The sequence below is a fragment of the Dasypus novemcinctus genome, chromosome 27 (assembly GCF_030445035.2).
Source record: "Dasypus novemcinctus isolate mDasNov1 chromosome 27, mDasNov1.1.hap2, whole genome shotgun sequence".
NCBI lineage: Eukaryota > Metazoa > Chordata > Mammalia > Cingulata > Dasypodidae > Dasypus > Dasypus novemcinctus.
This window is the reverse complement of record NC_080699.1, coordinates 40127137-40139508: the sequence shown is the minus strand read 5'-3', so window position 1 is coordinate 40139508 and position 12372 is coordinate 40127137. Positions and strand designations below refer to the sequence as shown.

Genomic DNA, 12372 nt, shown 5'->3' with positions numbered 1-12372 from the left:
GCCCGCGTGCCGAGCAGCCCTCCCCGCGGGCTCCAGGACCCCTGCCACCCCCCGAGCCGCGTGCCTCAGCCTCCGACCCCTCGTGGACACCTGCCCCGCTCTGCCTACGCCTGTTCTGATGACAGACTGAGACTGGGTGCTCCACTGAAGTACGGGTGACTCTTCAGCCCTTCGTGGACCTCAAGGCGCCGCTCAAAGACAAGCTGCCACTAGGAACTGATTCAGGCAGGGATAATCAGCAGGCGACTGACCACGAGAAGGAAAAGGTGCCCTGACCACGGGAACTGCGAGACACTTCCTTGGCCGGACGATCAACTTAATGTCACTGACAATGGGCAAAACAACATGTACGATGCCAGAGAAGAACACATTACCCACACTGCCGAAAGTGTGTAATTCAAACCTAATCATAACAAACTATAAGACAAACCCAAAACCTGGAATAATCTGCTAAACAAGAAAGAGTCCGGACTCCTTAAAAAAAAAAAACAAAAAAAAAACCATATATATATATATAGGCGTTGGTTTAGATCAGACACCATCTGTGTGTGGTCCCTGTTTGTATCTCAGATTTTCAAAAGGACCTTATAAAGGGCATTATTGAGATATTTGGGGGATATCAAAATTGTTTTAACTGCATTGTCCTTATGTAGGAAAATGCTCTAGTTCTTAGGAGAAACAGCTGAAGTATTTAGAGGTGAACTGTCATGGAGACTCACCTTACTCTCAAATGATTTAACAACAAAAATATAAGAGGGAAGTGGACTTGGCCCAATGGATGGGGCCTCCTTGACCCGTGTGGAGCTGGCCCACACGCAGTGCTGATGCGCACAAGGAGTGCCATGCCACGCAGGGGTGTCCCCCGCGTAGGGGAGCCCCACACGCAAGGAGTGCGCCCCGTAAGGAGAGCCGCCCAGCGCGAAAGAAAAAGTGCAGCCTGCCCAGGAATGGTGCCGCACACAGGGAGAGCAGACGCAAGATGACGCAACAAAAACACAGATTCCTGGTGCCGCTGATAAGGATAGAAGCGGTCACAGAAGAACACACAGCGAATGGATACAGAGAGCAGACAACTGCAGGGGAGGGCAGGGGGTAGAAATAAAAAATACATCTTAAAAAAAAAAAATATATATATATATATGAAACATATATGGACAGAGATAAAGTAAAGGCAAAATTGGAGAATCTAGATAGAATTAAAGAGGAAGTCACTATTACAAATTCTCCGAAATAGGGAAGCAGATTTGGCTCAACAGAGCATCCGCCTACCACATGGGAAGTCCAGGGTTCAAACCCAGGGCCTCCTGAACCGTGTGATGAGCTGGCCCACGCGCAGTGCTGATGCGTGCAAGGAGTGCCGTGCCACGCAGGGGTTTCCCCTGCATAGGGGAGCCCCATGCTCAAGGAGTGCGCCCCGTAAGGAGAGCCACCCAGCACGAAAAAAGTCCATCCTGCCCAGGAGTGGCGCCACACACACGGACAGCTGATGCGGCAAGATGATGCAACAAAAAGAGGCACAGATTCCCGGTGCCGCTGACAAGAATGCAGGTTGACACAGAAGAACACACAGCGAGTGGACACAGGGAACAGACAACTGGGAGGGAGGGGCGGGGAAGGGGAGAGAAATAAATAAAAAATAAAATTCTCCAAAATAAAAAAAATAGGGGGAAATACATACTGCTGTAATAAATAAATAAATTCTTGTCTTTTAGAAATACATGCTGAAGTGTTAACAGAAAAAATGGTGTCTGTGATTTGTTTATGAAAAATTGGGAGTAGGGCTCTAGATGAAACAAGAGTGGTCACGAACCCTTTATTGCCACAGCTGGGGAACAGGGCTTACGGGATAGGTGCATCCTTCTCTCTACATTTTGATGACCCTAAAAGTGTCTAATTTTCATTAAAAAACATACATGTCACTGGATTATCCCCCTAGAGAATCCCATTCATTAGGCCTAAGGTGGGACACTAATTTGCATTTGACAAGCATCCCAGGTGCTTCTGACCCAGGAGCTGGAGCTCATCCTGCGCAGCACCCTACAGGGTCCTCTGACCCAGGAGCTGAAGCTCATCCTGCGCAGCACCCTACAGGGTCCTCTGACCCAGGAGGTGGAGCGTGTCATCCGCAGCACCCTACAGGGTCCTCTGACCCAGGAGCTGGAGCTCATGCTGCGCAGCACCCTACAGGGTCCTCTGACCCAGGAGCTGGAGCTCATCCTGCACAGCACCCTACAGGGTCCTCTGACCCAGGACGTGGAGCTCATCCTGCGCAGCACCCTACAGGGTCCTCTGACCCAGGACGTGGAGCTTGTCATCCGCAGCACCCTACAGGGTCCTCTGACCCAGGAGCTGGAGCTCATCCTGCACAGCACCCTACAGGGTCCTCTGACCCCGGAGCTGGAGCTCATCCTGCGCAGCACCCTACAGGGTCCTCTGACCCAGGAGGTGGAGCGTGTCATCCGCAGCACCCTACAGGGTTCTCTGACCCAGGATGTGGAGCTCATCCTGCGCAGCACCTACAGGGTCCTCTGACCCAGGAGCTGGAGCTCATCCTGCGCAGCACCCTACAGGGTCCTCTGACCCAGGAGCTGGAGCTCATCCTGCGCAGCACCCTACAGGGTCCTCTGACCCAGGAGGTGGAGCGTGTCATCCGCAGCACCCTACAGGGTCCTCTGACCCAGGAGCTGGAGCTCATCTTGCGCAGCACCCTACAGGGTCCTCTGACCCAGGATGTGGAGCTCATCCTGCGCAGCACCCTACAGGGTCCTTTGACCCAGGAGCTGGAGCTCATCCTGCACAGCACCCTACAGGGTCCTCTGACCCAGGACGTGGAGCTCATCCTGCACAGCACCCTACAGGGTCCTCTGACCCAGGAGCTGGAGCTCATCCTGCGCAGCACCCTACAGGGTCCTCTGACCCAGGACGTGGAGCTCATCCTGCACAGCACCCTACAGGGTCCTCTGACCCAGGACGTGGAGCTCATCCTGCACAGCACCCTACAGGGTCCTCTGACCCAGGAGGTGGAGCGTGTCATCCGCAGCACCCTACAGGGTCCTCTGACCCAGGAGCTGGAGCTCATCCTGCGCAGCACCCTACAGGGTCCTCTGACCCAGGAGCTGGAGCTCATCCTACGCAGCACCCTACAGGGTCCTCTGACCCAGGAGGTGGAGCGTGTCATCCGCAGCACCCTACAGGGTCCGGGTGGAGGAGGCAGAGGCAGAAAGGACTGAGTGCTTGTTTCCCAGGGAGACACAGCGAGCAGGCAGGGGAGAGGGAGCAGGCAGGCTACGCTCCCTGGACAGTGGCAGGTAGGAGGCCCAGGCTCCACCCCGGCCCAAAGCCCCACGCTCCAGGCGCTGACGTTGTTGGTCCTTCCACCACCCTAGTGGCGAGAGAAAGGAGCCCCCCAAGTACAGTAAGGGGGGAAGCTGTGCCGCACACCTCGTGGGAGGACTGTGTGGCGCACGCTGGCTGGGTTCACGGCACTGTAGGTTCAGCACAGCGGTCAACCGCTCTGGAACACTCGGGGGGTCTGGGCGAGGCGGTGCCCGGCAAGTTACACCGGCCAACTGCACTCACCGTCCAGGCGCAAAACAAAGCCCCCAGGGCAACCTGGCACCTGCCGAGAGCTGGAGAGAGGATCCTGACTGCCATCCAACTGGGAACCCCTTAAATCCTGACGTCCAGCTCCCAGGTCCCACTGCCCGAGGGGACTGCACTGGGCTATTCGGGAGAGTGTTGTATTTGTTCATTTGTGGCAGAAATCAACAGTCACACTGGTATGGTGCTTCTCCGGCAAGGGAGGGAGGGACACGGGGTGGAAGCAAGTGACTTTGGCCCTATCTGGAACATTTTATCCCTTCATTAAAAAATGAGACAGAGATGAAATAAACATGGCAAAATGTTGATTGAAGAACTTAAAATCAGCATGGTGGGTACATGGGTAACCATCATATTAGGTTTTATCTTTTTGGTATGATAATTTCATAATTTCAAATCAAGTTTAAAATCAAACCGTGGAAAACGAAAAATGCCAGAGATTCCATGAAATAATTCTGAATTCCATGCCAAACTGTAAAATTAAATGGCAACCAGTCTTCAGCTATTCGGTGATTGACTCAATCTGTTTGGCTTTTGAAAACTCTACCAAAAATAAATAGAAAAACATTTAAAAAAGAAAACTATACAAGAATTAACATCACTGAATTGGAAAACAACTAAAATATAAAAATAAAAAACAAAAGTGCTCTCTTTGAGTCAATAATTCCAATTCTATAAATATATCCTAAGGAACTAATAAGCAGGAGATCAAGGCCACCCAGTCCAGGGCTCCTTACGTCAAACCATCAGAACCAACCTAAAAGCCCATCACTAAGGCATTGGTTGAATAGCACGCATATATTCAATGGAATACCACAGGACCATAAGAAATACGTTTATGCCTATCTTTAACCTGGAAAAAATTTCATAATGGTTTGATAATTTTAAAAATCAATATAGAGAGAAGTGGATGTAGCTGAAGGGGCTGAGTGCCTGCTTCCCATGTACGAGATCCTAGGTTCAATCCCAGCTACCTCCATGAAAAACAAACAACAAAACCAATATACATACCCCAAATCCCTAACCCCTCTCCTCCTTCAACCTGGCTGACTCCTTAAGGCCAAGTTTATCATTTTATTTCCACTTATAAAAAACAAATAAAAAAGCATATGCAGTATGATCCTATTTAGAGAAAAAGACTTTCAGAGCACATACATTTCAATATATACACAAAGAAAAACTTCATCTTTGCACCAAAAGGTTGATCATGACTGACTGATTGCAGAAACTGTAAATTACTTTGATTTTTCTTCCCTCCCCATCCCCAAATTTCTTTCATTGAAATATAATGGGAGTGTGTGTAGCTCAGTGGTCAAGTGCCTGCTTTGCAAGGCCCCAGGTTCAATCCCCAGCACCCCCTTAAAAAAAAAAAAGCTATATTTTCCTAAGAAAATGAGAAAGTCATCTCAACTTTCATTCTCTTAGAATGAAAAAATTTTCCTTAAAAAAAAAAAGCTTCAATCCCAGCATTAGTTCTATCATATCATTGCCCCCTTTTGCCTTTGTTACAATTATTTTTAAGATTCCAGGAAAAAACACTCATCTAGGCCAGTCAATAGTGCTTGGTTTTACAGGAGAACATTGAAAGTAGTTCTTTAATACAAGTTTATATCCAAGTTTGCAGCAGCCCTCTATTTAATACAATGGAGTACAATAGCTAGAGGCAGCAATTTCACAAATCACTGGAACAAGTGAAAAGCTGTACTGTTTATGCTATTCAGTTTAACAAGCTAAACTAGTGACCATGGCAATTTAGCAAACCCTGACCTACCGGATTTCATTTCAGCAGCAGTGAGGAGTTCTCTCACCTCTCCCATCCCCTGTAATCCTTTTTTCTTTTGAACCACCTCCCTCCGGGAGTGCCATGGCAGCCATCCAGGTTTTAGGGCTTTGTCAGGGTTGTGAAGTTCCTTTCATAAAATCAAAGGCCACGGAATGAGTCTGGGGATGCCCCCAACACCAGCACCCGCTAGGAAGCTAGTGCAGAAGAATTCTCCAGCTGCATGTGGGAGCCCTGTGGCTGGGGCCCCAGGAGCAGAAGTCAAGTGGGAGAAAACAGCCCGGGAACAGGAGTCTGCCAGGGGAAGCCCCTGACGGCTGGCACGGAGGCTGGCCCTCGGAGGTGAGGGAGACAGGGCTCCGGGAAGTGAAAAAGGACACACAGAGACACGTGCCCCACGCGGTCCACGGTGGGAACAGGCTACATCTTTAGGATGAGCTTTTGTCACAGTAAGAAAGTTCTCAAAGAATGGTAGTAACATGTCAAAAGGACAAAGGAACCAGAATGGAGGGGGCTCCTATTGGCTGAATCTGGATAATGAGTCCATAATGACGGAAATACATAAACTATTATGAAATACATTAAAAATAAACATAAATATAAATGCAGGCACCATCTTAGCCAGATGATAAAAATTAATCACCAGTAATGGACCACAGCGACATCATGCAACTCTCAAGATGCAAAGAGAAGAATGCAAAATCACTTCTGTGATGTCCCCCTCAAAACAGCACACAGTCCTGAGACAGACCCAAATTGAGATGCATTCTACCCAGTAACGAGCCAGGACTCTAAAAATGTCAAGGTCATGAAAGACCATGGAGATAACGAAAGGGGACAGGACCCTGGGCTAGATCCTGGCCTCTACCGGGACAACAGCCAACACTTGAATATGGTTTATAGACTAGATATTAGATCAGTGTTAATTTCCTGATTTTGACAGCTGCACTGTGGTTATACATGGCGATGCCCTTGTTTTTAGAAAATACACACTGAACTATTACACAATAAGGGCGCCCTGTCTGCCACTTCTTAGCAGATGATTTTAAAAACCAAACAATTCATCAGAGAGTCTATGTGTGTTGTGTACTAGCTAGAGATAAAGACAGAGATAGAGAGATAAAGAAAAAGAGAGAGAGAGAGAGAGAGAGGAGGGGAGGAAAGGGGTAAGGTAATACAGTAAAATGTTAACAAATGGAGAATCCGCAATCTGAGTTAAAGGTATTATGGGAGTTCTTGGAAGTATTTTTGCAGCCCTTCTCTGAATGTGAAATTATTTTTAATATAAAGAGGCAAAAGCAACCCTAAAGACCACAGCAAAGGCTTTCTAAGGCGTCCAGGGAAGGAAGGGTGGTGGTGCCGACTGCCAACCCACGTCGGTCCCACCTGCGTGGTCTAAGGGGGACGCGGGTCAAAGGAACGTTCCCTCCGCGGCACAGGCACCTGCACCTGCTTCAAGAGAACAATGGAGAGCTCTACTTTTGCTTAAGAAGTTGTCCAAATGGGTGCTGGGATAAATGCAAACAAATTAAATAACACTGAAGACTGTATAATGCTTTTTTCAGTGACCACAAAGCCACGGTGTTGACTAGATTATGGTTACACTGTCTCTTACGCATTTAGTTAACAACAATATCATTTCCTCGTTTGATTCTACAGCACACCGGAAAACTCAGAACTTCTGCGTTTGGAAAATAAAGCAATAAGACAAGACTGTGTCCTATACAAGCACGGCAGAAGCCTTGTGTAGTAATTATAAATAGTCTCTCTTATGTTCCAGGGTCTGTCATGGTGCTAAGGGTTCAAAGAAGACAAAAACAGGTGTTCAATCGAGGTGTCCATAGTCCGGCTGGAGAAAGATACAGATCCTTATTACACAGTGTGGTAGGAAAGATGCGCTGGCAGAAATCTGGATATCTGCTTAGGAAATGAGACCAGGAGGGACGGCTTCCTTTAAAGGAAAGGACCAGGCAAAGCAGCAGAGGAAAGTCATTCTGAACCACAAGAAGGTCTGTGAGCAGGAACCACACGGTGTTCAACGGTGCTCAAGTGGGAGCGTGAAGTAGAGGACATAGAGCAGAGAGGCAGGAGCTAAGCAAGGGCCAGGCTGGGGGTAGCTTTTAGGCCCAGCCAAGGAGCTCTTAGTTTGCCAGCGCTGCTCTTACAAAATACCGCAGACCAGTTGGCTTAAACAGCAGGAATCCACTGTCTCACAGATGTGGGGCCTGGAAATCCAGATTCAAGGTGTCAACAGGCCATAAATTATCTGTACTCCATAATGCTTGAGTTATCGGTAGTTGCTGGCGATCCATAATTCACTCTACTTCTGTCTCAAAACCACCTCTCTTCCCATCCGTCTCCTACCACGTGTATCTAAGCTTCTCTGCTTAGAAGTCCGCCAGCCACACTGGATCGGGGCCCACCCTCATAATCACATCTTCTAAGACCCTAAGATGAGCTCACACTCACAGGCAGGGGGTTAGGACTGGAACACATCTCTGGGCGGGGGGGACATGATTTGATCCACAGCAGGAGTTTAAGCCTTACCTTAGGTGAAGAAGAGCTACTCCAGAATTTTATGCAGGACGGAGGCATACTTACATCTTCATTTTAGATCAGCAGCGCCAATGGCTTGGACAACCAAACTGAGAGGCCCTGCATGGAGGCTGCTGTCCTAGTCCAGGTAAGAAAGATGAAAGGCTGGACCAGAGCGGTGGAATCCAGTGGGAGGGAAGGATAAAGAGGCCAGAAGCTCCCAAACTTCCTCAGTTCACAGCACCCTGAGCCTCCCAGGAATTTTTTATGGCACCACCGGGGGGAATGGACTGGACCTAAAAGCTAAGCAGTTAGGCGCAGGCAATGAATGTATTTGTGCCCGAAGGCCTTAGCGCCTGCTGGGAACTACATGATCCTGCCAATCTGGTCGGACTGAACACCAACCACTGCCCTCGCAGCCTCTTCTACCGTGATTTGTGCGACTCTTGCTTCTTACTACAAGAACCACTGAAAACACAGTTTTGCAAAGACACGAGGTCATGGAAAAGAAAAGAGTGATCTACCACTAAAACTGGGAACTGACGCCAGCTCGCTGTTTACAGGATGCCTGACAGGTATCGTCGTGTCTCCCTTGAAAATCAAAGGTATCCGCAATGCCCCGGGCTGCCCCGGTGCACCATCTGGGAACTGTGTGATAAGACACATTTGAAAGGTATAAAAAAGCAGAGCTTGAAAACCAACTCAGCGTGGGAAGACAAGGGACAGAACCATCAAAGAGGCCTCTGAGGTATCCAGCGCAGATGTCTGGGACAGGACTGGAGCCAGCGGAGCGCACAGGAGGAAGATCAGGTTGCAAAGTGTTTAGGGGGGAATGATGCAAATGGAGAAACTATATAAAGGCAGGATCAATTTCAAGTACTATTGTCTACAAATATTCAAGAACGATCTCATTTCACTTATAGTTTGAGCCCTGTATAGAGAACGAACAAAATCTCATGCCCACAGATTTCTTGGAGCCAAATGGAATGAAGGAACACCTTTAAAGGGCATCACACAAAATCACACACAAAAAAGGACTCACACTACTGCGAGATGCTCTTAAAGTCAATGATGCTACGCATCCACAGGGTTCTCTCTCCCCTGCTGAATACTTTCACAACAAAATTAACTGCTACATATTTTAAATACTGTTATTCAGGTGTTAAGTCTGCCTGTCATTTGGCTACAGCTCCTTGCTACATGTGAGAATGAGGAAACAATGTATTCCCCATTTGATGCTGTCTGTAGTTGGCGGAAAAGTTTCGCTGCAAGGAGGGAGGGGGTCAAGTTAACTTACTGGCTAAATGAGACCCATCTGCAGAACTACTTTGGATGGCTATGATTGTGCTATGTTGATGTTAACTCCATCACAGATAATCTAAGAACAACTGTGTTTGCCCTTTTAAGCATCTATGACCAACCAAATCTGTTTGTGAATCACCCAGACTACAGAAATGTGAATGTAATTCGGATACATCAGGCAATGAGCAGTTATGATGAATACATTCAACTAAGCATTTAAAGCAACAACCCTGTTCCTGGGCCGAGCAGATTATTTATAACCATAAAACGTTACAACTTTACTCAAGTTGACTCTGTAACAGCCACACAGTCATAACACCCGTATCAGCTCAAAACCTTCCAGAATAGCAGGTGCCAAAGGGGATAGCCCCACAGCGCTGTGCGCCCACAGGCAGGCGTGTCATGCGCCACTTCTTTTCCTGAAAACTATCTGAATTTTGGTCAGGCTAATAACATGGGGTGTTGGTGCTTTGCACGTGTGTGTTGCAGATGAAATCAAGGGACAAGTCTCTATTACCCAGGCACTTGCCATCTCTCACTACCACCACTGTGTGGACTAAGCGGGACTGCTCAGAGGGGAGCACCGTGCAGTACTATAAGCAAGGCTTGTCCTCAAAAGACACAAGATGTCTAAAGCGGGGGATGCCGAGCCAGTAATGCTCAAAAGGGAAACTTCCCAGTAACTCAAGCAGGCCTCGGCTTCTCAACAGAAAGATACTGTACTCTGAGCCAAGAGAAAATTAAATTTAAAAGTGGGGGAACCCACGTCCTGAAAAGCAGCCAAACACACTGAAAGGAACACTCACCAAGACACTTGAAAGGTACAACGATGTGACTCTTGCACTGCTTTTTGTCCCTCCGGCACCAATTGTCAATACTGGCGGGCTGGTTTGCTTCCATCACATTTGTGATCTGCAGCTCTGGATACATCTGTCGAGGAAAATAAACCACACACAATAAATCGACTTGCAGGTGGCCGTCTTACTTGCAAATAAGGGTGTTTGTCTGCGTTTACTCAGCCTGGTCCACCTGTCCTATGCAGGCCTAGAGTTCCACCACAGTGGTCAACTAAAAATTACACTGAGACGATTAGCTTTCTTTGACAAGGAGATTTCTGCCCATTTCCATTCTTTTCATGGCTTTATTTAAGGACAAATAAAACCAGCAAGCTTCCAGCTCTAAACATATCCATTAGGAATCAAGGCTACTTGTAGGATATACATGAACCACTGGGAGTTCATGAACTAAAACATTTAAGAGACAAGTCTATAAAAATGCCTGTTAGTACAGAGTAATACTTCACCCCCTGGCCCTACATGCTAGTCTTGGTAAGAAACTGGAATGAAACATCTGTCCTTTTCTAGGTCATGTTTTGACCCAAAACAGAGCTGAATCAGACCCGAGATCATTTACAATAACTGGGGCTTTATAGCAGCAAATTGAAAACACAATCCTACAGGTTACGTTTTAATTTGTATCTTCCCATAACGTGGGAGGCCAAGGTGACTGGACTGGACTTGTACGGTACTTGCCAACCTTTTGCAGGATGCTTTCCTGAAAAAACTGAGAGCTCTGAGCACACACAAATGCCGCCTTTGAGAAGACTCAAACACGTATCACACACTTAGATGAAAGGTCTCACGTTCTACTAATTAATCGGCACCCGGGTCTTAGGTAGCGCAGAGAATGATGGCGCACCGAAGCGAACAGGCTCACCCTGGCCTGGGGGGTGGATCAGAGGTCTACTTTTCCGCCACACTCTTACCTCCTGGCAGTACCGAAGAACTTCCTCCTTTGTCCCAAAGCAGCTCTTCGTGCCCGTCGGGTCGGGCTCCCACTTCCCAGTCTGAACGTTCACGTGCATATTTAACTTCCCACAGAACATCGCGACCTGAGGCTCGGCGACGGCAAATCCTGTTCCAGCATTGGCTGCAAGAGCCTAAAGGGGTGAAAAAAAAATGTCCACGTTTATTCCAAAATACCTGCCCCAAATGTAAAGTCATCCAGTGGTTTGTGACAGAATCTATCTTTTAAATTTTTTCGTTATCCGTTATTTTTCTCATCATAAACAATTTTTCCTAGGGGTTGGGGAAGAATTTAAAAAATAACCTTTGGACCTATATAATCAAAGTGAAATTGGGGAAATCTAGTCTCTAATCCCCATCTGGGGATAATTCTGACTTGGGAACCTATATAAACCGACTTTCGTCTACTCTAATACAAGGAAATCTACTTTCCATTTGTTAATAAACCAAGTTGTGAAATTACACAATGGCAAAAGTTCCAGTAATTTTTCATCACTCACACAACAGATTTTTACTGAGCAGCTACTAATTTTGCAGAGCAATGTGCTAAATGAATGCTTAGGGCAGAACGGTGGCCAAAATATTACAGTCTCTGTTCTCACGGGGCTCAGGAAGCTGGGGTCCACACTCACTAAGAAATGTCTGATAGATTCCGAGAGGTTCTAACTAAAAGAATGTATATTTGTTAATGGATGGCGGGGATGGTAGCACAATATTGTAGATATAATTAGCACCACTGAATTACACATCTGAATGTGCTTACAGGGGGAGATTTTAGGTGGTGTATATGTTACTCAAATAAAAATTTTAAAAAATCAAACACATAGTATTGTACAACTCAGTGAATCCTGATGTAAACCGCGGCCTACAGTTAATAGAACAATTCTAACAACATGCTCCTGCCAATTATAACAAAGGTGCACTGTCAGTGGGGTGGATATGGGAACTCTGTATTTCTGCAATGTTCTTCTGTAAAACTACAACCTTCTCTAACTAAAAAAAAAAAAAAAGGAGGGGGATCTGGCCTAGGCCTGGGTAGTGAGTGGATCGGGGAAGCTTCCCAAAGACGACCGCATCTGAGCGAGCTTAGAAGGTAAAAAGGGGGGAAACGGACTTTGGCCCAGTGGTTAGGGCGTCCGTCGGACTTTGGCCCAGTGGTTAGGGCGTCCGTCTACCATATGGGAGGTCCGCGGTTCAAACCCCAGGCCTCCTTGACCCGTGTGGAGCTGGCCCTGTGCAGCGCTGATGCGCGCAAGGAGTGCCGTGCCACGCAAGGGTGTCCCCCGCGTGGGGGAGCCCCACGCGCAAGGAGTGCGCCCGTGAGGAAAGCCGCCCAGCGTGAAAAGAAAG

General features: G+C 47.6%; 1 protein-coding gene across 3 annotated transcripts in view; it reads right to left on the bottom strand.

Annotated features, from left to right (window-relative positions):
* Nucleotides 1–12372, bottom strand: part of APLP2 (amyloid beta precursor like protein 2) — an 80695-nt gene that overhangs the window by 21939 nt on the left and 46384 nt on the right. For all 3 annotated transcript variants that reach the window (XM_004453232.3, XM_004453234.4, XM_071212426.1), the window contains exons 2-3: nt 10983–11156; nt 10024–10147 (exon numbers count right to left, since the gene is read on the bottom strand). In XM_004453232.3, coding sequence (XP_004453289.1) covers nt 10024–10147; nt 10983–11156 — 298 coding nt within the window. The remainder of the gene's footprint in view (nt 1–10023; nt 10148–10982; nt 11157–12372) is intronic.